The 27,333-nt window shown below is 32.3% G+C and overlaps 1 protein-coding gene across 1 annotated transcript in view; it reads left to right on the top strand.

The window, feature by feature from the left end:
• Positions 1 to 217: 217 nt before the first annotated feature.
• Positions 218 to 27,333, top strand: part of LOC147066143 (lysosomal dipeptide transporter MFSD1-like) — a 29,859-nt gene continuing 2,743 nt past the window's right edge. Inside the window, exons 1-10 of the mRNA XM_085955989.1 lie at positions 218 to 353; positions 4,383 to 4,545; positions 5,622 to 5,772; positions 16,851 to 16,976; positions 18,078 to 18,283; positions 23,601 to 23,817; positions 24,569 to 24,782; positions 25,402 to 25,499; positions 25,745 to 25,857; positions 26,036 to 26,126. Coding sequence (XP_085812115.1) covers positions 4,392 to 4,545; positions 5,622 to 5,772; positions 16,851 to 16,976; positions 18,078 to 18,283; positions 23,601 to 23,817; positions 24,569 to 24,782; positions 25,402 to 25,499; positions 25,745 to 25,857; positions 26,036 to 26,126 — 1,370 coding nt within the window. The 5' untranslated portion in view covers positions 218 to 353; positions 4,383 to 4,391. The remainder of the gene's footprint in view (positions 354 to 4,382; positions 4,546 to 5,621; positions 5,773 to 16,850; positions 16,977 to 18,077; positions 18,284 to 23,600; positions 23,818 to 24,568; positions 24,783 to 25,401; positions 25,500 to 25,744; positions 25,858 to 26,035; positions 26,127 to 27,333) is intronic.

Below are 27,333 nucleotides of genomic sequence, written 5' to 3'. Positions count from 1 at the left end.
TTGGAATTTTTCGGTTATTATAGGTGCACAAACGAAAAAAAATCGTGCACAAACGTGCACTAACGATGCACAAACAAACGCACCCAAAAAAAATTGGAGTTTTAACATTGGGTGATCCAGGTAAATGGACCTGAATGAAATTTATGTTTATTGTAATATATTGTTGTCTATGACAATAAAATACTGTCAATAATGTATAAATTGATTTGTCTAGTCTATGACACTGACAGTAGAAAATTGCGATTACTAATCGCGGCTGTAGTTGTATCATATTGTAATTTTCCCCTATCAGTGAACTGACGTTTATCTTTAACAAAAGTGAATTTTCAATTTTGTTCACCAGCTCGCTCCAAGTACGTATAATATGTGTAGACTACTTACACATAATAATATACTTATTATAACCGTGCCAATAGAAAAACATTAATAAACACAACTTGTAAAAAAATATTAGGTTGCAATTTTGACCCATATTTATTAACAAGATAACAAAAGAAATTACGATATTATTGTAAGTATCGAGTTTTATGACTTCGAATCATACGGGAATGAGTCACTACTAAATTAATTTTAAGTCCGTATTTAAATTGTACCGTTTTAATTACAATAATATAACTTATCAACTACCTACCTCGATTGTATTATCTGTAACATTAAACCATAATCCTACTATCTTTTATTAAATTAAAATTCATTAAAGTACGCTCTAATAGCAGCTCAAAATTCCAATTTCAAATTCATAATCGGGTTAATCCTATCATTGAGTAAGTAGGTAAGTCATAACACCATGGCGTGGTGTTTACGCAGACTAGATACCTAGGTCAAAGTTTATATTATCAGTAGAACACTGTTTATTCCAGTATTTACAAACATTTTTAATCAATCAATTACTTAATTGTTAACTATGGCGTCATGCCCATGCCACGCCGGTTTCCGTTTATATTCAAACATAAAGAACGTTTCTTATTTTGTAAAAATAATTCTTGATGAAATTATTACCAGTGATAATACTGATAATGAAGACAGGGTTGTCATAAATCGTATCATTGAAGATTTAGGCAACACATATTTCACGAAACTTGAAGTGTATAAGTAATTCAATTTGTCTCTTGAAAGAGAAAGATGTACCTAGGGAGGTTTGTATCAAGCAGAGGTTTTTATATAGATCTTTATTTGATATTTATTGATTATATATTTTAAGCTATATTGATTAAACAATGAAATATTCATTATAATAGTCAATCTCATATTTATATTATTGAATATTCATTGATGCATGTTTTAATAGTGAGCATTTATGCTTTTGCAATTATTGAGGAGCTGGATTGAAGAGCGGCTTAAGTAAAATGGGGGCGTTCTGCTGCAGTGTTTTCAAAATGCTCTATTCCTTCTTCACCATATCACCAAAAATCATTTCAATCTGACAACTACAGGTGCTGCTTATTGGTGAAAATGTAAATATGTACAAAATGTACTATGCCTTTTTTCTTTGGATCGATCATTATTGTTGATTCATTCAACATAGCTACTGATTTGATTGCTGATTTTGTATAATTTAGAAACGTACTTACGTTTTGTTAACTTTCAATTGGATTGGAATATAAATGACACGAAAAAGATCATTAATTAGATAAAAAACTATTCTCCAGAAAAAGGTTATAATTATATCATGTTTTATTTTTTTATATTTGATAATTATTTCAAAAAAATTCGCCTTCCATTTGATGTCAGTCAAATAAAAAGATGTGGATAAGTAAATATAGCAACGGAGTAAATCATCATCAAAATGTTTAGAAGCATTTTTCTCAAAATTATAGTTCTTTGTAGCTCTTACACAGTTCATCAATAATTGCAATTGCTTGTGTGTCTGATAAATATGGTAAAACTTGGATTATCTAAGTTTCATTACGATCAATAGGATTGGTTTCGTATGAGCATTAGAAATACGTATGTATGAGAGCGAAATTTTTGGTAAATGGTGTAAAAAAAATGTTCAAGAAGTAAAAAAAGTCATCCCGAAATAGTCTGGCCGTCCATGTATGATGTCACACGATTTTTGATGTTGTTTGACCCCGCCTCCCTTCAACATCACACTTCATCATAAAGTCTTTTACCGCACGTCTAAATTACATTATATACTTAAACCTTCTCAATCACTAAGAAATAAATTCATTGAAATTGATCGATTTCAGTGTCACAGAATGTTTTATTCTCAGAAAAATGGGTAGGTATCAGTAGCGTACCGTCAATAGATGCTGTGGATGCTGAGCATACCCAGAAATACTCTGTAAAATAGTATGTAAAAATAGAAAAATAATAGTATGAATTTATTAATTTATTTATTATAAATTGCACTTTTTTATTATAAAATATTTTATATGAAAAGATCACAGAGCATCGCTCTAATATATTATGACAAACCACATGCAACACGTTGCTGAATTCCCGACGACAACTAGAGTATTTCAAATTTCAAAACTGATGTACTATTTATGGACTATAATGGGATTTATTGTAAATTATCAGTCACGCACAAGCGGTCCTTCTAGCAGAGTTACTGCTCCCTCTTTCCAGTGCATACATAATTAGGCATCATCTAAACCTAAACAAACAATGCTCTGGAGCAAAATATTATTATTATGATTCATGGCACTGAATCGATTCTGCGGAGTTCGGATCGCATATACCTTCCTCTAAGCTCTGTTCACACAAAAATAATCTTTAGTGCACCCTACCTTAAAGCTTTATTTGGTTTTTTCTGTGTATTCGCCTATCACAAGATTTTAGTGGAATGTTTTTTTATGCTCTTTGTCATTTTGTGGTGTTTCGTGTTTTATCCCTTAATCTTTTATGATATCGGTAATTTATTGCTTCAGTGATTTTTAGCAAGGATATTTTTGACAAAGATTATTGTTTTTAATCGTTTCTTATCAGTTGATGGATTAATGATTTGATGATTGTTTTGAAGCTATATTATATTCACTGCAAATCTACAAAATTAATCAGAATCGATATGGATCCAGAAACATACAATAATTGTAATTGCTTTATTGAACTAGGATTTTTCTTCACACACCTACGACAAAAAAGAAAAAAATCATTGCATTATGTAAAACCAATACTTTGTTTATATTATATTTAATCTATATCCAAGATCTTTTCGAATTTGGAAGAGAAATTTTCAAATATCAATAAATATACAAAATGGATCGGTGGGTGCAGTCATTTGTCGAAGTTATTTTGTTGGATATGTTTACATTTATGGAATGAGCCAGATGTTTGGAATAAATTTGGTTACCGTGACGTAAATAATATGAGTAAAGCTTGTAAAAGACACAAATGTTCGCAAATTCATTTTGACAGTGGAGTAAAATTTAAAAGATTTGGAAAATAAAATCATATCGAATAGTGTTTTATTAGTAAGTAACATAGATCAGCTCAATAATTAAGTTACCTACTGAAAATAAATACATAGAAATTGCCAAGAAGAAGACAGGTTATCACCACTGGCTTTAATATCAATAGAAAAAAATTATTGATGACGTTGAAGGTCAAAAATAAATTGTACGATGGAGTGATCGAAGAGTCCTGCAAAAAGAAACGCAGAATCAATTTTAATTGAGTAAATAATATTTACTTGTATATATGTACATATAGGTGTCTTTTAGCTAAGTGTAGGTCTAACCATAACTATATATTTTATTAAAAGCATCCCCTGACACAAACATAGACCTCTCCAAACCAACCCGCCCCGCACCACACTCGGTCTTAATCGAGCCCAAAAGTCACCGCACATTATGATGTCACACGTTTTATACTCCCCCTATACCCTTCGTCGCAAGTCATCGCAAACCATACCCCGCCACCCCTTTAATGCTTGACATCATAGTATGTGGACATTGAAAAATACGACACCCTTGTAATGCTGAATTAGCTATATGGCTTGTTTATTTCTGATTTTAATAAATTTTATTTGTTTAAGTTCTATCATATTAATATATTACTCATCAAATCTCCAGTGGTTCAATAAACTCTTTCTACTTTTGGATCATTCATTTTATATTACTTACGTAAGTAAATTATTCTTATTAGGCATTATATGCAATTGACTTTGATCCCTGGTGGTCAACGATAGATAGATAGATAGATAATAATGTGACCCAAATGTGTTCTGTGCATAATTGCTGAGTGGTCTTTCTAAAGTTGTAAGTTATTTCAATAGATTATTATTATTTACAACATTTGTTCAACTTTCTCATTTGCCGTGGAATAGGGATAAGCATGGTGAGGTTATAGTGTGTGAATGATGTCCTTCGTCTCTAATCGGATGAAGGTATCTGTAGTAGTATGATTAATCTGGATTTTTTAATCTAATTTTATAGGTATAAATCATGGAGGGGTCACGAGAGGATGACAGATTGCCGGTGTTAACAGATGTGCCACAAAATGAAGAATATAAAAACTGTTGCTCCAGCATCGTATGCAATCCAAATCACTCTGTCAATAGATTCATTGCATTGATCTTCATGTGCTTTATTGGCTTTGGTATGTATAACACTACTGTTTAAGCTGTATGTATATGGATTCCTCTGAAATACAGTTCTTTTTCACCTAGACATTTAGTTACCTATATTATAATAATGTATTGCATTGTAAGTATAATTCGATAGTTTGGGTTATTCCAAAATAGCAATCTTAATTCAATGCTAGAATCCAACATTTGTGTGTTTCAGTGACTTTTTTCTTCAGGTTGCAACAAAATTTTAACAAGTATTCTGCTATATACATAATTTGGAAACACCTCAAAAATTATACATATTTATAAGAAAAAAATAGGTGTCAGCAGGGATTTGAATCCGCATCCATCTAATTCCAGCCAATGTGTTTTATCCAGGAAATACAAAATTAACGGGAACTGGCTTACCCTACTAGGTGTGGTATAACAGACTTCAGATCTCAAGTGTGGAGAATAAAATTATGGGATAAGCTTAAAGCCACGTAGATAATATGTTATTTTTAATAGTTTGTCCCATCATATGTATTTAAAAAAAAATGTATTTAAGTTTGTCACGTAAACCAAACAGGCATCCAATATTAAGACTGTCAGCGCGCTTTTTGGGTTGGGTCATAAAATAATAAAAAAAGTCCGGCTTCAGAACCTTGGTCCAGGGCAACTGACCTTCAGATTTCTATTATATTAATCTGTTCTGTAGTTTTATCATTTACGCCACTTGTACCATACTTAATTATGATGAAACTATCCAATAACTATGTGTCCAAGGTGTTAATATCGGCGATCATTTTTTTGTGATTGTGAAATAAGATATTAACGAAAGGTATTCCTAAACGGGAACAGAATTTTAGTTTTAATCTAACAATATTTTTATCAAGATTTTTTCTAATTGGTATGTTTCTGAGGTGTTTCCAAATTATGTATGTTACATTCTTGAATTTTGAAAATTATTTATTGTATAAAAAAAATAGTTTTACAAAAAGTATATTGCTCTTCCCTTATCTCAAACGTTAAGCACAGAGTTAAACTCGGATATGAATTTGCTTATATTAAAATTTGTCTATTTGAAATTGGGTTGTTTTGATGGATGATTTACCTCAATTTCCAGGTTCGTATTTCTGCTATGATAATCCCGGAGCATTGCAGGATAACTTCAAGGAAGATTTGAAAATATCCACAACGCAGTTTGTGTTGTTGTATTCAATTTATTCGTGGCCAAATGTTGTACTCTGCTTCATTGGTGGTTTTTTGATTGACAGGTAATTATTTTTTTATCTTAAAATTTACCCACAAAAATGAAATTCCCTTCAAATCAATATGGTGGCGCTTTTAGCAAGTGGACTATAATTTCTGAAGGTGATGCTGGATGGTGGATTCCGGATATAGGGGGGAGGTGATGATGTACACACGAATACCAGGCACTGACCTTAGATGTGGTGATGACTGGCGCGCACTGTAGCTAGTTCAGTGTTCACGCACTCACACTGGTAAACTGACGGTGCACTTTTGATGGATGACATATGAATGATAATGATATGTCGTATGAATCATGAAGACGCGACGTTCACTTAAACCGTATCAGGTTTAGTGCCACGAAGGTCGAACTATCTATCTGGGTCACTTTATAGTTGACGCGGCGTCGATCCTATCATATCAGATGAATGCTAGACCCGTTGGCTGTCTGGTAGTAACTTTTTGAGTCACGCTGTAGGTAAGAAATGACGCGCAAAGTTTAACAACTTTCTCACGTCCGCTTGCTGCCTATTTATTGAGCTAATTGAATGTTGTTTGCAATTACATGCGTATTTGACCCGTAATTCCTAATAGTCTGGTCTTGTGACAACACTAAACAATGGGATTTGAGTAGGGGGGACTAAGGATGAATGCGACCACAATTTGGTTCAACCACAATATTTCCATAATCTTTACAATAATAATTGAAACTAAGTAAGTTGGAAATGTTTAAAAAATCTTTTATGTTCTTTCCATCAAACAATGACAGCAAGATCTTACTAATTTCAATATGGATGATGTGAAACTGTTAGGAGATAATTAATAAAGAAATCTGACTTATACACAACTGCAGGTGCGTACTGCGATGTTTTTGGGCCCGGGGCAGTCACAAAAAATGCACCCCTTAAGTCAGCGATTTCCAAACTGGAGGCGCGAAAAGTTTAACACAATTCACTTAAAGCCAGAATCCATATTTTCATACAGTGAAAGTGACGTGCCAAATATTTTTTTGATGTGATTGATGTAGATGTTGAATTTATTTAAAATTTAAGAAAAAACTAATGTAGCCACAGGTTTGCAGTTTGCAAATGCATAGTTAATAAAACGGCCGCTAGTTATAAATAGGGAGCGTATTTATATGCAACAAAAAACATGATTATATGCATGCACATATGCACTTAAAAACCATTAAAATATGCACTAAAACCAAAGAAATATACAGTGAAAAATTTACATTTTTATGGAAAAAATTGTAAATACTCACTTCATCCAATATTACTGATAAAAAATCGAATAACAATCTAATAATCTCAACCAATATAATACAATAACAAAAAGTACAAATAATCAATATAAAGTTAATCAATTACAATTTTAAAAATAGTTTGTTTACAAGTACAAATAATTGAATAAGAAATGCAATGTAAACTATACACAACTTTAAAAAACAAAAACGACACACTTAACTAGGTACTATTCCTAAATACTACATAATTACTGTTTTTTTTTCTCCGAAAAAAAGTTACAATATTGTGCTCTGGCATTAAAATTTTCCGCATATCTTCAGTATTTTGTTTATATGTGGAAAACGACCTGTCGACTTCCACAGAAGTGACTGGGCAAAATTTAAATAAAGGTGCCCGAGTTGACTTCACTTTTTCTGATAAATCCACAGTTCGGGGATGCCTACCTACCTAATTTAGTAATATTTCAATAAAATAATTAAAAAAAACTAAAATTATAAATGCCCTAAAATATGCATTTATTTATGAAATATCTATAAATGTCTCAAATATCCTCGAACGTCTCAAATATGCATTTATATGCACAATCTATTTTTGGATTCTGCGTCTTTCAAAACGGATTTCTGTGCAACTCTCATAGTTGTGCATACACCCTAACAAAACATGCACTAGCACAGGGGGGGGCAAACTTTTTGGATGGCGGGCCAAATTAAAGAATTCAAAATGAGCGGCGGGCCGCAAGTAAAATACCATTTTTAAATATACACTATTTATTATCACGAAAAATAAACATTACAAAAAAAATAATGAGAAGAATGAAACTATTGTACCATTTTTGAACATTTTTTTAAATTCAGGTGTTAATTTTCTAAATGATATTCTCAAAACTGCTTGTAAATGAGAAATCGTAAAGAATTTTTATTGAGGTTCATGATCGAAAATGTTTGTTCACATATATAGGTTGATCCAAAAATAACGTTTTTCTTGCATAATCTTTAAGTTGGTCGAATTTGTCTGAATTAAGGGCATTGTAAAATTTGGAGATTTCTTCGCGACGATGCAATTCTCTTAAATCAGTGTCACACTGCAGATCAATAATTTCAAGTTGCAGCTCTGTCGGCACACTATCAATATCTATGGAAATCGATGTTCAACGTAGAAAATAGTGATTACATAGTGTGAGACGAGACACAAGGAAGACGTACTGTCATAATACATTTACGAAACAACAAATTCTTCAAATTTTAATCTATTGTCAATATTTAAAAAAAAATATATAAAAAAGTTATTCGTAATCAGAAGTACAATTAATGATGGTGGGCCGCAAAAAAATACCCGGCGGGCCACATGCGGCCCGCGGGCCGCAGTTTGCCCCCCTCTGCACTAGCATATAAATCCGAGCCCTAGTTATAAACTATACAAAAAACAGTCTTATAAAAGGTTGTTTGTAAACCTGTCTGAAAATATGGAGACAAATTTTATAATACCTCACTTCTACACTATTGTGAAGCACGCTGGCTATCTCATGAAAAAATTAAGTCAGAATTAAAGGGTCAAATCATAATGTTGAAATTTGACGCAAGTTTGTTTAGGAACGATAATTTTATTGTATTTAGTTGAAATTAAAAAAAAAATGAGAGAATAAATCAATGCAAGGACCACTAATGCATTCATTGATTTAAAAAGACAAAGTGAAGGCATTCATAAAAATTTGGAGCTTTGGAAATCAAAATTACAAAAAAAATAAGTTTGCTATGTTTCCTCATTTAAATTATTTCTACGCCAGATATTGAAAACAAACAAAAATCTATTTACTGAGTTAGTTTGATAATGAACTTTTAACATTATTTTATTAACCCGGCGCCCGCTTCTGTCACGAGTGTAGTACGCGAAATTTCGCAAAACTACGGGGCAACAGCGCTTCTGTCGCCAATGTTGTACGCAAAAATGCGCCGGTCGATTATGTAGAATATACATGACGCATGATTTTGAAATCTCTACCATAATTTGCCTTATTTCATTACCAACGGTGACATATATGTAATATTGTCAAATAAATTGTGTTACAATACTAAAACTAAGATGTTTGACATGCCTTCGACAGGCCGTCAATCTACGCTCATTTAATTTTGGTTTGAAACATCGTGCCACTTTACTGCGTTTGCGCAGTATGCGTAATATCACTGTTGTGAGAGGACTGTGCAAGGAATCGCTCTTGTCGTTTTTCCGTACAAAATATTACGTATTTTACGCGATCTATTGTATTGTGTGAATTTTATTATAATATTTTGTCTGTGTTATTGTTTATGTGTTTTTAACTATACCATTCATGTGTATTAAACTGTTATAAAGTGTTTTGACTATATTTTTTTGGACTATTTTACCTTTGTTATCGTGTGAGTGTTTGGTTGAGAACTTTTTTCAAACTTCAATATGGCTGGTTTAAGTGAGGAATTGGACTCCGATTACGAAATGTCTGAAGAAGAATTGGAACCATCTGACCTCAGTGATGTAGATATATCAGAAGAGCCAATTGAACACTTGAGAACATGGACATCTGGACCCCATGTTCCGATCGTATATGAGTTTGATGATTTTCAATCCGGCATAGCAAACAGCGATTTGACTGAGACTTCGCCTGAGTGTCTTTTTTTTGAACATTTATTAAACCGTGATATAATGTTGAAGGTAGTCCAACAAACAAACATTTTTTTCCACTACCAGTACAACACTCAAGAAATTGGACCAAAATCACGTTCTCATAATTGGATCGATACAACTGTATCAGAATTATATGCATTTTTTGCGGTGTCAATGCTCATGACACGAAACAAACATTTGTCACTAGAAGAACACTGGAGTACGGATTGTTTTTTAAGTGCACCCATTTTCGGTCAGACGATGCCTAGAGACCGATATGAGTTATTGCTCCAAATGCTCCATTTTTCCGATCCAACAAGTGTTACCTCAGATAGACTAAATAAAATTAGGTTACTTTTAGAGCATACACGCAAAATTTTCAAAGACACGATGATTCCGCATCAAAATCTCTGTATTGATGAGAGCATTATTGTTTTTAAAGGGAGACTTATTTTTAAACAATTCATTCCATCGAAGCGTCATCGTTTCGGTATCAAAATGTTCGTGCTGTGTGACGTTATGACGGGTTATATTTTAGATTTTATTATTTATTGTGGTGACGGGACAGACATAGTGGATAGCCAAAACTTTGGAATTTCCGGAGCTGTTGTGACAACGCTGCTGACCGAGTATCTGGGCAAAGGGCATTCGTTGTGGTGCGATAACTGGTACACCGGTCCACAGTTATTCAAACACCTCCATGAAAATAAAACCAATGCTTGTGGGACTGTACGTAAGAATCGCAAAGAAATGCCATGCTTCAAAAAGCTGAAAAAGGGGGAGACAGAGGTAAAGTCAAACAGCCCATTGTTGGCTCTCAAATGTTGTGACAGAAGAGATGTCCACATGCTTACAACCATGCACGATGACTCCTTCGTTCCAACCGGTAAAACTAATTTTAGAACCGGAGAACCCATTATGAAGCCAAAGTGCATCTTAGAGTATAATAAAAATATGGGGACTGTCGACAAGGCCGACATGATGCTCAGCAGCTTGTCGTGCATGAGGAAATCTGTGAAATGGTACAAAAAAGTAGCATTTCACATGATTGACCTCTATTTATTAAATGCGTTCTATATGTATAAATCTGTTACTGGTAGTAAAAAAACTTTAGGAGAATTTCAGTTAGTCGTGATAAAACAATTAGTAGCTAAGTACGCTGTGAAAATCACGAAAACTCCACAACCCAGACCATCGACTAGTGAAAATCCATTGAGGTTGTTGCCTAGAACTTTAACAGATCATTTGCCGCAACACATTCCGCCCACGGCAAATAATAAAAAGCCCAGAAGACGCTGTCATGTGTGCGGAAATTCAAAAATTAATAAAAAAAAAAATCTCTATCTAGATATATGTGTTGTATTTGCAATGTGGCTTTATGTCTCAGTCCGTGTTATAAAATCTACCACTCTTCAAAACAATTTTAAATGTGTAAAGTAAAAATAAATATGTAACTCAGTAATAATATTTAATAGCTGTTTAAGTGTCTGCCTAAAAGTTTGTTTAGTCTAAAATTATTGTGCTATTTTTACGACCCTACTCAGGGAAAAAACATTATGTGTGATTTTATTACCATTTGTGAAGTGTTTCTATACTCGCGTCAAGCACGAGCGTGACGAATAACAAAATGCAAGCCTTGCAGTGCTCCATATACATAAAACAAAATGGCGGAAATCTTATAAATGGTGAGTCTTTGTATAGAATTAATTTCTTCGGATATTTTTGACATTATGACTGATTTATTACGGTTTTTTAATGTTGTAAAATAATCTGAACATGTCTAGGCGCCTAAAGAGCCATAAAACTCATTTTTTATTGCCATTTTTATTATGAAACACAGAAGTTAAATTAAACAAAAACCGTCACCGCCGAGAGTGAATTCGTCATACTACAATATGCCGCGAGTGCCAGGTTAATAGTAAAAAAGTCTGTTCTGTTTCAGGGCTATTAAATATTTTAAATATGTAGTTGAAAGATCCTGATCTCGGGGCCCGCTTCAGAGGGAGCTCAAGAGATCGATATTCAATTATAATTTAGTCGTAAACAGACCTCGGCGTCAGAAGCACGTTTATTTAAATCGATCTTTTCGCAAAAACCACTAAACATCGAAGATTTTATTTCAAGAAACGTTATTATTTTATTATTGTCATTCATGGATTTATTCTTATTAGCGTCAAATAACATGCACACCTGCGCGGTCTATCCGTCGACTGTAAAACAGGGCTCTCAAAATGATATATTAATATTTATTATTAATAATCAATCACAAATAAGTAACGATTTTCGTGTTGTTATCAACCTAATGGTTACGTTTTAAAGAGTTACAAATAGTTAAAAGTTAATAATAGCTTAAGTACTGTACAGATGGAATATGTAATTACACATTTCCAAGCGTTTTTGTATTCATGTGATAAAGTATATTTTGATATGAGTAGGTATATCCTAATCAGCGGCGGCTTCTCTAACACCATGCATGTGCACTGCACTCCTTTTTCCTAAACATCACTCAATGTGCTACAATGCTATTCATAAGTCATCACTCACTATCGCAATTTAATCCATGTAAATTTTTACCAAAAGCATGTACCCACTGAACAGTTGTCGAAAACGAGCGCTCGAGGTGAGCGCTCTAATATCGATCTTAGTTTGCCATTCATATTACATTGTGTAATAACAGTTCAACCCGATACGTGAAACTCATATACACATAAAATTTAATGGCCTTTTGGGACGCCGACCAGTCCACAAAATTCGACACAGAAAAAAAAACAGTAGTTATACGCGGAAAAATGTAGTAACTGAGATTTAGCAGGAATGATAAGGATGATAAAATAATCCTTAAATCGTTCTATATTTGCAAATATTTGAATATAATTTATAAAAAAATAGTAATATCTAAGTTACCATGTTCTTTTACAGAGTGAGTGAATTATTATAACATGATGTCATATTTTTAACAATACCTGACTGGCGCGAGCTATATTGCAATTTGTAGACAAAGGGTCTGACGCTTTGTCGAAATTAGTGTCGAAAAATACGTATTCAAAACAATCGATAGTTATACATTTTTTTTTTATATTTTCTTGAAAAATTATTGCAGTTCACTATTCAGTTTCGTTTCTGCTGCCGCGATCTAGGGTCATATTCTGTTTATCACGTTATTTTGATAATTTTCTTCGTAAAAAGAAATTCTGAATAATATATGATTGTTTAATCAGTGAAGTGTGTGTTTTAAAATGATGTCGATAAATGTAGACTGTATTAAACATAACAAGAGTTCCTACGAAGAAAGAATCAAAATAAAAAAGGCTGGTCCACCGAAGCCTGAATTAAATATTAAAAAAATATGTGGATTAAAACAAAAAGTCTTTACACGTTCTTTTCGAAAGGAAATGTATGACAAGGCTTTATGGTTATGTGGTTGTGAGAGATTGAATACATTTTTTTGTTTTCCGTGTCTAATTTTTGGTGGAGATTATAACTGGACAGAGAAAGGTATCGATGATTTAACACACTTTGGCAAGAACGTTAAAAAACATGATTTTTCACAGAAACATCTAGATAATATAATAAATTTATCGATTCTGGGTTTGGTTGATATAAGACAACAATTGGATTCTGTGTATTGTGCTGAAACTAAACAATTTAATAAAAATGTTGAAAACAATCGGTATATTTTATCAAAGTTAATTGACTGTAAAATTTTGTGGTGCATTTGAATTAGCTCTACTAACTACTGAAGATTCGTTAAATCGAGGTGTATTCCGTGGACTGATTGATTTTGTTGCTGAGATTGACACTGTAATGCAGACACATTTGAAAGGATCTACTGTTTTTAAGGGAACGTCAAAAACAATACAAAATGATATTTTAGATTCGATTTTTTGAATCAAATCTCTGAATCTGAATTTTTGTCAATACAAGCTGATGAGACTACACATGTGTCAACGGTAATGCAAATGGTATTAATAACTCATTATGCATGGAAAGGAAATGTTTATGAGCATTTTTGGAAATATTTAACACCAAAATCACACTGTGCTGAAGATTTGTCAGCAGCAATTTTAAAAGAATTGACCTAATTAAATATTTCTCCAAATAAATTAATCGCGCAGTGCTACGATGGTGCATCTGTAATAAGCGGGAAAATCAACAGTGTGCAATCCAAAATAAGAGAAAGATTTCCTCATGCACACTATGTACACTGTTATGCATATCAACTAAATTTAATTATTCAAAAAAGTGTAACAAAACACAAGCCAGTGCAGAAATGAGAATGTGATTGAGGTGTTCGCTAAGCAGAAACAACGCCGAATTGATCTTATTTTTAAATAAGATAAGAAAGTTTTTAGTGCACCCCCTATGAAAGTAATTTTGGAAACCACCGGCCGCCACTGATCCTAATATGAACTTGTTTCATTAAAATTGCTATTAACACAGGAAAATCTGTAAATCATTAAAATGTTAATTTCATCATAGTTTTTAATTAAACCTGTACAAGTACATACTGATAATTCAGGTGGATTATTTATATACCTATCGACGGGTATATTATATAACCTAATTCAAATTGAAGATAGGTTGATACTCAAATAATATTATAGTATCTTTATGATTTCGAGAAAATAATACGATGGTCTATAATCCATATCAATTATTTGAAAACATTATGTATTTGCATGTTTTTTTTTTTCCGACCATGTCCGATCCTAATAGGATCATATGGGCCTCCACAGAGTAGAGGTTTGCAGTAACAGATTTTGTTTTTTACGAGAAATGGATGTCAGCCACTTGCTCAACCTATTAGGTCCATACCCTGACACACAAATTGAAAAACAATAATGTGTACTTGCCAGACCCAGGATTTGAACCCGGGACCCACGGCGTGATAGTCCAACGCTTAAGCCGCTCGGCCACTGTGGGTGTACACTAGGGAATCCAATCCCGAGCCAAAATTCTGATCCCGGGATTTCGGGATTATAATTTGACAATCCCGGGACTGGTCCCGGGATTGGCATTGTTCTCGATTGTTAATATAAAATTTTTATATTTACAAATAACATTGATAAAACTGGTCAAAAATAAATCTAGTGTAATTTATACTATTTAAGACATTTATTGTTAATATTGTATACGTTCAATCTTGGAAATACATAAGTTTAATGGAGTAAATAACATTGTAATATAAATAATAATGTGAATTTAATATGAGATTACTGTTTCTGATAGTAAAGACTTAATGAACGGGTTAGCGAGATTTAAAATAGTAAAGCAAATCATGGTGTACTTATGGCCTTTCTGCTTTATAAATTTAATTAGTCAGCCAAATATGAAACTGCCGTAAAACGTATGAGATCATGGTGGAATTACTTTGTTAAAAGTGCGAAGCATTGTTTTTTCCAATCTTTCTCATTTTTATTAATTTATGTGATAAATAAAATGAATTGCCAACTTACACATGGGTAATAAATCAAACATCATTCATATTCGGTTTATGTCTAATGTAAGAACTTAGTTATTTGTTATTACAAGTATTTTTTGTGTTATATTTTCGTTTTTATTTTATTTTCTATAATCCATGTGTACACATTTGCATGTAGGTACATGTATAATATAGTGAAAAGGTCGGATAACTGTTAACTTTGCAAAATAACATCAAAATTTGTATATACTTACGTAAATGAGAAATGGCATTCATGAGTGAGCACGGCTGAAAACTTGGAAAATGTGTTTCTTTCTATTTGAAAATCTTGTGTATTATATTATTACAGACTCAAGGTCAACTTCATATAACTAATAGAAAATACTGTTTTTTTCTACGAATAAAAAAAGACAGGAAGGAACATGTGTACAAATCACGGCAATCAGAAAGGCCGGCAAATATGGCCGACAATGCGTGATACACAAAATTACAAACACATACGAAGTTTACCGCACACGTACAGACCACGTGATATTTGTTTACGCAAAATCGTCGCTTTCCAAAATGATGAATTTGGTTGCCAGTTGTTATACTGCGATGAATCAGTATGTTCCTTCCTGTCTTTTTGTTTACTATGTACTAACTAAAACCTTGTTTATTTTTTTTTCATTTTTATATTAGTACATTGTTGACTATTTAAAAAGGTGTCTGTATTATTTAATCGTACGTCAATTGTACGTAGCATGTTCACGTGTCGGCAAACTATCCGCTTTGTTCGTTCTCGCACCTGACAACAAAACGAAAAATGTCGTATATCACAATGTTCTTCAATGAAGGGAATCGACCCGAGTGCAACCCATAGCAAATAGTTTAACAGAAAGTAGTGCAACAATGCTACGCGAATCATTTCGATTTGCTTCAACAAAGTAAATGCCTTGCTGCCACGTGAATTACATTCATTTTAATGTAATTGAAATACTTTTCATTTTGATTTGATTTTCGCACATTTATTGAACTTAATTCATTTTGAGTATTCATTTTAACTTAATAAAAAACTAAATTTAATTCAGCTAATAAGTTAACAAAAGATTTATTGATTCTGAGGCGGTACGAAGTTCGCCAGGTCAGCTAGTATAGTATAAAAAGCATAGCACTCATCGCATACTTACTAATAAGACATGAAAAATAGTGAACTTTCAACATAAAGTATAATAACCAGACAAAACTGCTAAATAATCAATAAACAATAACTGAAAATTTGTTTTACAAATAATAAACACCGAGCTTATTTAAAATATATTACGTTATGTTTATCATAATCATAGAAAGAATCGTCCTCACCATAGTTTGGTTATTTCAGGATAAAATTTTTCTTTCACTATTTTTGCTTTTTACTCCTAATAGTTCCCACGATTTGGAAATACTGCACTGATGTTTGGTGAATAATTTAGAATCTTTAACAGTGTAGAGAGGGTAGAATCGTGGATTATTAGCTTGACATTACTAGGTACAAAGATCTGACTTTTTACTAACTGTACAACTATAAACTATGATAATATTTAAATGAGTGGATACTGAAGTAAATATTAGCAATAATTTTAAATAATAGAGGCGGCTGCCCAGCACGCATACCCATTGCTATGCAACTGGACTATGGTGAAAACAAATGAATTTGATTTTACTGGTGGATGTCAAGAAATATTTTTTTACATTCACATTTTGTATTTCATTTAACTATTGAATATAATATTATATAATACTGAATATTTAAAAAGGCATTACTCTCTTTATATTTCAGGGTTTTTGGAATACGATTAGGCACAGTTTTATATATGCTTGTGTTATTAACTGGCGCATTACTCTTCGCACTCGGTGGATATATAAATATTTTTCCGCTGATGGTTTTTGGGCGATTCGTGTTTGGGTAAGATTTTTTTCGGTTATATTCCCTGCTATACAAAATAGCAAAACTTTTTGAAATCACAAAAGATAATCACCAAATAGTTATTACATAATATAGTATTATCATTACAGTGAAATGTAAAAATTTGCCGAGTTACGAGTTACCTTTTCGCATAGCAAATGTCAAATAACTAAAACAAAATATGAGTATTTTGAAAGTTAGATATATTGCCGTGAATAGTAACTAAATAATTTTTCAAACTTTGTGTAGTTTTTAAATGTTCAGAAGTTATTATGTCAACCAATATATCAAAAGTTTCCATCGAAATATTGATGAAATTAAAGCAGAAATTGTATGCTTATACCAACAATATAATAATAATATTACTGTTATTATATACCAGTAGCGAAGGGTGGAAGGTGGGCTGTTATGATCCGCCATAAATAGTGCACATTAAACTTTGTCAGTCATACATATTTATTTTTATTGAACTAAGACTACAATTTACAGATGACATTTGTTAGTTTTTAAAAATCAATTAAACGCTACCTAAACTAAACCATCTGTAAATTGTAGCCTTATTTCAATGAAAACAAATACGTATGACTGACAAAGTTTAATATGCACTATTTATGGCAGATCTAAACAGCTTACCTCCACCTTTCGCCACTGTTATTTATACCAATTTGGTTTTTTGATTTACCAGATTTATAATTTTCTATTTGAATCATTTTTCGCGAGCAATCCATAGTATTGAATTTTTGTTGTCTTTAGTACTTCGTGACTTATGACATATTAGTAATTCTCATATAGAGTAAGCGCAATTACCTGATATTCTAAAAAACTTCAATGTCAATATTCCATTAACTGAGTAGGTAGTTTTTGTACCGACGAATATTATTTTTATGACATTTTAATAGATTAATTTAGTATGCAGTAAGTAACTATAATCTATGTCAGTAAAGTTGTATATTTACCATAGGCAAGTGTCTGAAGATCCCGAAAGGCAAAACCTGGATCACTTAAAACGATTCAAATCGAATAGTACTAAACTGAAATCAATTAGTATTTAAATTCAAATTCCATCAAGTATCCTCAGTTGACGGTATTAATATTTTACAGGATCGGCGGTGAATCGTTGGCCGTGGCACAAAATAATTACGCGGTCCGCTGGTTCAAAGGGAAAGAGCTGAACATGGTATTTGGATTGCAGCTTTCGTTTGCAAGAGTTGGAAGCACCATCAACTTTGTTGTCATGGAGCCATTGTATAAATATATTGGACATTACTACACTGGATATCAACGGACAGGAGTTGTATTGTTTATAGGTATATTAATTATTATTATTCAGGGGAAAATTAGATACAAAGATGTTAAAAAAAACTTTGATTTATAGAGACAGCTTAAATTACAATATAACCCCGATTTTACGTTTTTAAATATAAGATCACACACCAATCGCATTGTATAAAGATGGCCCTGGGTACTGCAGACTTGTCTATAAATAAAAACGCACACATGCGTCGACACCTTAATATTGATATCAATGATTGCCATACATTTGATTGAATGTGTTGAAATAGATTGAGTTTTTAATTTTTATAAGTAGGTACTAGTTTAGTTGAATTTTTAATATTTCAGATTTAAATTTTGATAGTAAAAAATGTAAAACCATGTATTAAATTTACTAGATTGAAACAGGATTACAGAAACTACACGCAAATAGCGGGAAATCTGTGAATTCCTGGCACGTAAAGTAAGTGTTCTACTGTATTTGAAAGTGAAGGTGCAAAAATGATTACTAAAGTAAAGATTAACTTGTGAGTCATTTCGCATTGTAGATTCATTTATAGCAATCATCACACTTTCGTGCTGTGATATTTATTTGCCAGGGCTGTATAAACAAAAATGCCTTGTAAATATTAGTGTTACAAGTGTAAAACAAGCTTTTATATGAGTATTGAACCATTATATAAAATAGTTACATGAACAATCACAAAATCAGTATGTCATACATAATATATTATTATAACCGAATATAGCCGCTTTTTCAATGACCAGGATATTAATTTTTCTATGGCAATCACTAAAACGTTACAAACTACATATTGAATTTGTTCCCAAAAGAGTAATATGGGTTGTTTAACCTAGATTATCCTGATTAATTGGAGATAAAGGTAATAATAACAGAAGAATAATTTAATTTCTGGAACAAACCTTTTTAATGGCATTTTTTGGAAATTTTCATTTTTCTTAAAATGCAAATTGGTTAATTTAGATCAGGGGTTGGGAACCTATACAGACTTATGGACCATATTCAACTTTTAGCCGGTGCTTACATACAAACTCGTCATGACTGCAACACGTCGAATATGTCAATGTGATTTTGTTGGAATTCACAAAACACGTGTAACTAAATGTACCATCGTATACGTTTGAAAAAAAATAGCTGGTATTCCATACAACAATTATCACCCGACATGCAGCGCTGTTATAATCCCAAAATGTCGCACTTCATCATTCATTTTTGCTAGCCGAGTGATGTTTATTTCCCGGCATGCCTCGCCAAAAGAAGAAAGTTGCAATGTTGCGCCCAGTTTTGGTTTATGACTATATCCCAATCGAGACGATTTTTAACGTGCGACTGGGCATAGTGTTATATAAATTAATAGGTCGTAAGTGTTTAGGTATTATAAAAATAATATTCATAATCATTGGCGGCCTTAGGCCCGAAAAACTGGTAGGTCAATTTTGAATATATTATTTTAATTTGCCTTTTCGTTGTATACTTAAAAGACGTATTGCAAATTGACTTTTTATACATTATATAATAAGTGCTAAAAATTGTTATAGATAGGTACCTACTTACCCTTCAAAAAATGTCCATTTTTCATAACGCCAACCCATCGTAATCGAAATTGCACACAACGCGTTATAATTTTTTGTAAATTAAGTCCACTTTTCTTTCTTTACTTTTTGAAAAATCATCAATCACACGATTATAAAAATTGTCTATTTTTCCCACATATTTTTTTTCAATACTGAGCATTGCAAGAGCGGTCAGTCTATCTTGACCCATCGTATTGCGTAGAAAGGTTTTTATTCTTTTGAGAGTGGAAAAACATCTTTCACTTTCAACTGTTGTCATTGGTATGACACAAATAAATTGGAGAACTTTGATCCACTCAGAAAATGTTTCGTTGAAATTATTGCTGAGTAAAAAATGTAGAAGAGAAACTGCACTATTAGCGCCATGCAAATCATCTCGTTGATAAAACACCAATAATTCATTTTTTAACTTGGTTATGTTAATTTCTTCTAACTGTTTTACCAAATTTACTTGACTTGTGGGAAAAATTATTTTTAAAATCAGTGTTCTTTTCTTTATTGAACAAATCGGATATAATGAGATGATCGTTGGATGTGAATCGTGCTTCTATTTCCACTATAATTGTATCACAGACTTTAATTGCTACTGCGTTGCTATTGTTATCTATCCGTCGCTTTTTATGATCACCCGTTGCACAGCTGGAATTCGGATTAGTGCTAGCTTCAGTTCTGATTTCGGAAATATATTTTTTAAAATTATCGATGTATGTTTTTATCTTAATAGCGTCTAAGTTTCTTTTTTGCATTTGTTTAAATAAAATTTGACAATGAGGCATTATTTTGTGAAAAAAAGTCAACCAATAAATAAAAGTGTTATTTTCCAAATTATTTATTAAGTTTTGGGCTTGACTTAGGGTATTGGTGTCATTTTCTCTGTCCAGTATTGAATTTAAACATTGTAAAATGTCTTCTCGGTACAAAAAAACTGTCTCCACACATTTAGCATTGAAGCACCATCTAGTTGGAGCTGCTTTCGGTAGACGCACTTTGACGAATTCATCTAATATTTTCGTTCTTTTTGGTGATCTCGAAAAAAAGACGGAAAATGATTGGACTGTGGCAAAAAAAACTTTCAGACCAGTGGTTATGGTGGATGCTTTTTGCAGAACTAAATTAAAGCGGACTCTCGTCTGAACTCCTCCAGTTTTCCCACTCATTATGGCAGCTCCGTCGTAGCTTTGCGCTATTAGCTGTCGGGGAAGAACTTCCAAGATTCTCAGCTCTTTTAAAATTTCTTCTGTTAATCCTTTTGTCGTGCACACCTCTGGATTTACAAACTTCCAAAATCTTTCACATACTATATTGTCTTTTAAATATCTCACAACGAAAACCATTTGCGTTTTTGTGGAGCTGTCTGTCGTTTCGTCAACTTGAATAGCTACGTAATTAGATTTTTTTATGTCACATCTAATTTTTTCTTGAGTGACTTTTAATATTGAATCTAGCAATTCGTTTTGGATAGTCTTCGAAATTCCTTTGAATGAAGTTGACCTTTCTAAATGCTCCTTCATAACAATATCTATTTCCTGCATGAAATTTATTAATCCACGAAATATACCAGGATTATCAGACTCTTTAGACTCATCATGGCCTCGTAAGGCCAGCTCAAACGATCCGCAAAATTGAATACACTTTAATATTTTTGTTAAAATTAAACGATTTTTATCGACAGTTTCATTGTGATCAGCAATCGATCTGCGGTACGCACTATCTAACTGAATTCGGATATCTGTTGTTCCTAACAAAACTAAACTCATAGAATTATTTATGTGTGCTGTTGACTTGCTATGCTTTTTTATTTTTTCTTTGAGATGTTTTAGATCACCAACACCAAATTCTGTCCATTGCTTATCATTTTTGCAATCAAAAATTAAACAATGAAAACAAAAAAATAAATTCTTTCGATCGCAACCACATATCCATTCGCAAAAATGATAGCTTTTCTTGTTGAAATATCTGTTAACATCTTTGCTTTTCTCTTTCGTTGTTTGAACTATTTTCATATCCGGCATGTACCTGCCTAATATCTTCGCTTGTAGACGTTTATCATAATTAAATGTCTCATTCTTTATTTCGTTTAAAATATAATCCACTGAATTAGACATTTTGTGTCAGTTCAAACAAATAAACCGTCGTAAATTCCACAAAACTTCACAAAAATGTAATAAATCACTAAAAACCAAACTTTGTGTGTATATTCGTATAATAACTGCACCAAAAACTATTTACATACGTTTAAAACAACCAAAGACATTCGTCGAAACTTGTCAACTGTCAGAAAAAATACATCATACAATAATCTCCGGCGTGGCAGTAGCAAGGGACCCTAGTCGACTTTATCATTCTGTTTCACATAATTAGCTGAAAATATTTTTTGTTTCACACTCGGACAATGGCCGAGAGGCATATAATCCACGCATCCTTGGAACTTAAAGCGTCGAATATTGTTTTATATCTTTCTTTGTCTAATGTATGAAAAATGAGAGAGAAAATTTTACAAAAATTCTCAGTTTGGGTCAAAAATTGAATCGCCGGACGTTGGCGGCGAATTATCGCCCATCGAGAATACAAAACAAAAACACGGCGTACGCCTTATAATTTCAAATCCACCGATTATTATTAATATTATTATATGACATTTTACATATTATTAATATTATTATGTCGATTGTAAGGTATTTATTTTGGGAGGACAATGACCGAATGACTTAATGGGAGAGCCGCGTATGTTCATAATATATTATTATTTTAATCTTTAAAAATACAGATTTTTAAAAATATGTGATATGAAAAAAACATGATTTATAAAAATAATATTGATTAAAAACATAATGCAGTTTTATGTATCACTGTCTATCTATTACAAACATGCTCTAATGATGTCTTCGCTATTTGGAAACACTTACATGCGTGAACAGGTTTTTAGTCGGATGAAGCATATCAAATCCCGAGTGAGAATACGAATCACTGATTTGCATTTGGAAAACTGTTTGCGTGTAGGAACAACCTCACTCGATATCAATATTGATGCACTTAGTTCTGCCACACAAAATCAAACTTCTCACTAAAATTTATTATTTTTATATTATTTTGTTTATTTTTTATTGTTTAAAAAAGCCTAATATAATAAATACAGTATAACCTCGTTTTTACGTGCCCGGAATTCACGTTTTCCCGGCAATTGCGTGTAATTTTTTCAGTGCCGATGTATTTCAGTACATTTAATACCCGCATTTACGTTTTTCTTTCCCGCGATTTATGTCGGAAATATTCAAAATATGCGAGTTACGCGCACTTGACAATGATTGGATCCTGACATTCGAACAGCGTAAGGTGAGAATTACATAACAAAAATGCAACAAACTAATATACATGATTTTTTTAGTACAAAATAAAAAAAATTTCAATAAAAATTTAAATTGAATGTTGTTTTTTAATAAAACGTTATTTTTTTAGAAACATAAAATTTAAATGTTCTTTTTTTCAATACCCTCCCTTTTACATTTTCCCTCCAATTAGGTTTTTTTTTCAGTCCCTTAAAAAACGTAAAATAGGGATTATACTGTATGTTTGATTCTCATTTTTGTTTTATTTTATTAATATATATTTCTTTTTTGTTTTGTGTAATAAAAAAAATCGGTTGTGCGGCCCAGTAGGCAATCTCGTTTTTAGAATCTGGCCCAACTGCTGCTGAAAAGGTTGGCCACCCATGGTCTATCTCCTGCTTAAGGTGACATTTATTGTTATTTGTTCCAGCCTCTCTCACATGTGTTTTCTCACTGATGTGTGGTCTCATTTTGGCATGGATGGATAGGAGAGCAGACAGAGTGTTGACTCAAAGTGACGAGCATCGGCAAAATCAACCACCGGTGAAACTTTCTGCAATCAGGCATTTCAGTAAATCATTTTGGCTGGTGACTGTGATTTGTGTTGCTTATTATGTGGCAATATTCCCTTTTGTTGCCTTGGGAAAGTAAGTATTTGTGAATGTTTACCAAATATTTCTTTTTAATGTTAAATTCTAAAATCATTTCTACATTTTACAGTTGAACCCCTATTTTACCACGTTTTTATTAGCTTGTATTCTTGTTTGTCCAGTACACATTTTATCTTGTGTGTTTATATTATTAATATATATGTGTGTTACTATGGAACCCAATATGAAATGTCAAAATGACATTTCAGTATTCTATATTTATTCAGTATTTCTATCAAGTACAAAAAAAAGTATTTATTAATACATAGAACTGTCAAGGTTATATGATTCAACAGATAATTTAAAAACATGGTATATAAAAAGTTTTTTTTATCTTGTAATTATTATGTTCTTATTTCCTGCAATTTACATCTGAAATGTTCAAAATTCAATTAAAATTAAAAATATTATTTATTTGAACACATTCAATGCAATGCTTTGAAATAAATTTCAGATACATATGTGCATTTATATTAAATTTATAGACATGCATGCAGTACCCAAGACGTATTTTATTAATGTTGTTTTTCTTGGTTTCTGCATGTTCAAATGTCTCGGCAAAAAAAAACATTGTCGTGTTCAAGAAATAAGAAACATTCTCGAAAATATGAAATTATATAAATTTTTTTAAATTTACATTTTTGCAAATTTACGTTTTCCCTTTACTTAGGTTTTTTTTGTCAGTCCCGTCAAAAATACAAAATCGGGGCTTCACTGTATTACTACATTATTAGTTGACTTGTTTCAGAATATTTTTCGAAAGGAAATTTGACTATAGTCCTGAAGATGCTAATTTGGTGAATTCAATCATCTACATCTTGTCGGCCGCAGCCAGCCCTATCTTGGGCTTTTTGATTGATAAAACGGGGAGAAATCTTTACTGGGTCATTGGAAGTATTTGCATAACGATTGGTGCCCATTCAATACTGACATTTACTTTTTGGAATCCATATGTTGGCATGGTAAATATTTTTCTGACATATAAAGTTACTCACACAGTAGTGGTAAGGTCTCAGATCATAAAGTTGACGTATTGGTGTAGTCAGTGACGTCCCTAGGAAAAATGCCGCCCCTAGGCAGCGCCAAAAAGCCGCCCCATTTTTTATAAAGTATTTTTATCAACCTTTCATGACTCCAGTATCTAAGAAATGTGTTGTATTGATACATTACTAACAAAATATACACCAATAAAGCGTACAAAATTAAATTTAGATATAAAAAGTGAATAAATATAATTAAGTTAGACACTTACCCAAATCATCAAAGTGTGATGTCATATTTGGTTGATATTTCTGACAAATTCGGTGTGTACCATTTAGCAATACACGGATTGTTATTATTGTTATTTCCACACTATTTTTACAAAGCTATTATTGTAGGTAGGTACAACATGTAAACAAAATATTTTAGCTATTTCTATAAGTATACCAAATCTTGATTTGCCGCCCTTCGAGTAACTGCCGCCCCCAAGCGACGCTCAATCTGCCTACCCCCACGGGACGTCACTGGGTGTAGTGCAATCAAGAAATGGTTAAGAACGTCTGACCTGTACCAACAATTTTAACGTGTGATTATTTTCAGTGCACTTTGGGGTTGGCATACTCGATGTTGGCGAGTGGACTGTGGCCTTTGGTCTCACTCATAATTCCAGAAAATCAATTGGGGTCAGCATATGGAATGTAAGTCTATATTATATTTTATAATATCACAAAAATTAGGAATTCATAAATTATTTTTGTTGACTGAATGATAACCAATTCACCTGATATTATAACAATGCAAAGATGAGAATTTAACAAATTTATAAAACCCAATAAATATTATAATAATTGAAGTTCATTTGCACATATTATTATCAATACAAACAGTTTTTCTGTATATTTCTGAAGATGTTTATTTCAAACTGATTATTTTTCAATTTCAGCTGTCAATCTGTACAAAATTTGGGTCTCGCAATAGTCTCTATTATATCTGGTATAATTGTGGATAATGGCGGTTACTTTTTGCTGGAGATGTTCTTCCTTGGGTGTCTATTTAGTAAGAGATTATATTGTCTTAATTATATTTTTGTGTGCATTCTGATGAATGGAACAAACATTTTTTCTATTCATTATTTAGTTTGTTCATTAAGATTTTTTATTCTTCTATGTTCTATCACATTTATATTGTTTTTTTACTCATGATTCAGATGTAATTGTGAATATTTTTCTTTTAGTTTCATTGATATCAGCTGTCTTCATATGCTTACTTGACTCGGCCAGTAATGGTACTCTCAATATGACTCCGGCACAGCGAAGGAAACATGCGTAAGTACAATAATAAGAATCATTTTCTTATCTATTCTTCATACTATGAATGATCAATTTCACCACAGAGATACCTTACAGGCTAGTTCGGAATTATCACGTGCCACGCAGCATGCATGTGTATTTTCGCTATGCCACAGATTATGCTAAATGAGATTGTATGGAGGTGGTTTCAAATTGTGATGCTTACGTCGATGGTACAATAATTTTCAATTACACCCGATCCTCTTTTTGCACGGTTTCGAAATAACACGGTTTAAAAAAAGTACCGATTATTTTTTAATTACACTGATTTTTTTGCTTTAACACGGTCCAAAAAACTAAAAAGAATAAAAATACGTATGTATGTACTCTTCTGCAACATCTTCTTGGCTATGCTTCTAGGCGCTGTTGTCTACTAAATGGGAGGAGCTTGTTAGTTTATAATGGATGAGCGGTTATAAACGGGTGGAGCATGTTAGTTCACAGTTTTAACACGTAGCCAAGAAGATGTTGCTGATGAGTACATACATAGTTATCAAAAATTGCTTTGCAATGTACCGCACGCCACTGGTGCATACATATGTTGTCACTGGATGCCGCCACTAGTCAAGTCACTTCGGGTTTGATACGAGAGACGCGGCGCGTGCTTCGGCGTCAGCGTCATTATATTTCCAGCGATGAGAGAGATTTTTCACCGGCGAAGAACAGCAGTAAACGGGCACGTTTATCGTCAAGTAGCGACACTGAATGAATTTATTTCTCTGTGTTAAATTTAATTTAAATCGAAAACTATATTTTTATGTATAAATAATAAATAAATTCAATTTATTTTTATTTTTTCGTATTTTGAGTTGATTTTAAGTTATGGAACCTATCTACCATTTTTGTATGGGCACCTTATCTTTTTTTACACGGTAGTGAAAGAGGATCGGGTGTATTCTAAATTTACATCTGAATTTCAAAGAGTTAACTTGATTCTTCTGATTATCGGCTTACCTGATTATGTATAAGTTTTAACGATTATATTCACATGAAATATGTACATGCAATATTGTTTTTTTACCTACAGTGTGTTATATGTATCATAGCCAAAAAAATTAAAAAATTCAACACTGCATCACTGGTTGCATGTTTTCCCGTTGACAATTTGTGTTTTGTTTCCCAATTTTTTTGGATATGCGAGTGTAATATCATGACCTTTATATTCTTTTATTATAAAAAAAAA

The sequence above is a fragment of the Rhyacophila brunnea genome, unplaced genomic scaffold (assembly GCF_057557595.1).
Source record: "Rhyacophila brunnea isolate RB1 unplaced genomic scaffold, BYU_Rbru_1.0 scaffold_5, whole genome shotgun sequence".
NCBI classification, from domain to species: domain Eukaryota; kingdom Metazoa; phylum Arthropoda; class Insecta; order Trichoptera; family Rhyacophilidae; genus Rhyacophila; species Rhyacophila brunnea.
This window is presented reverse-complemented; position numbering and strand designations above follow the sequence as displayed.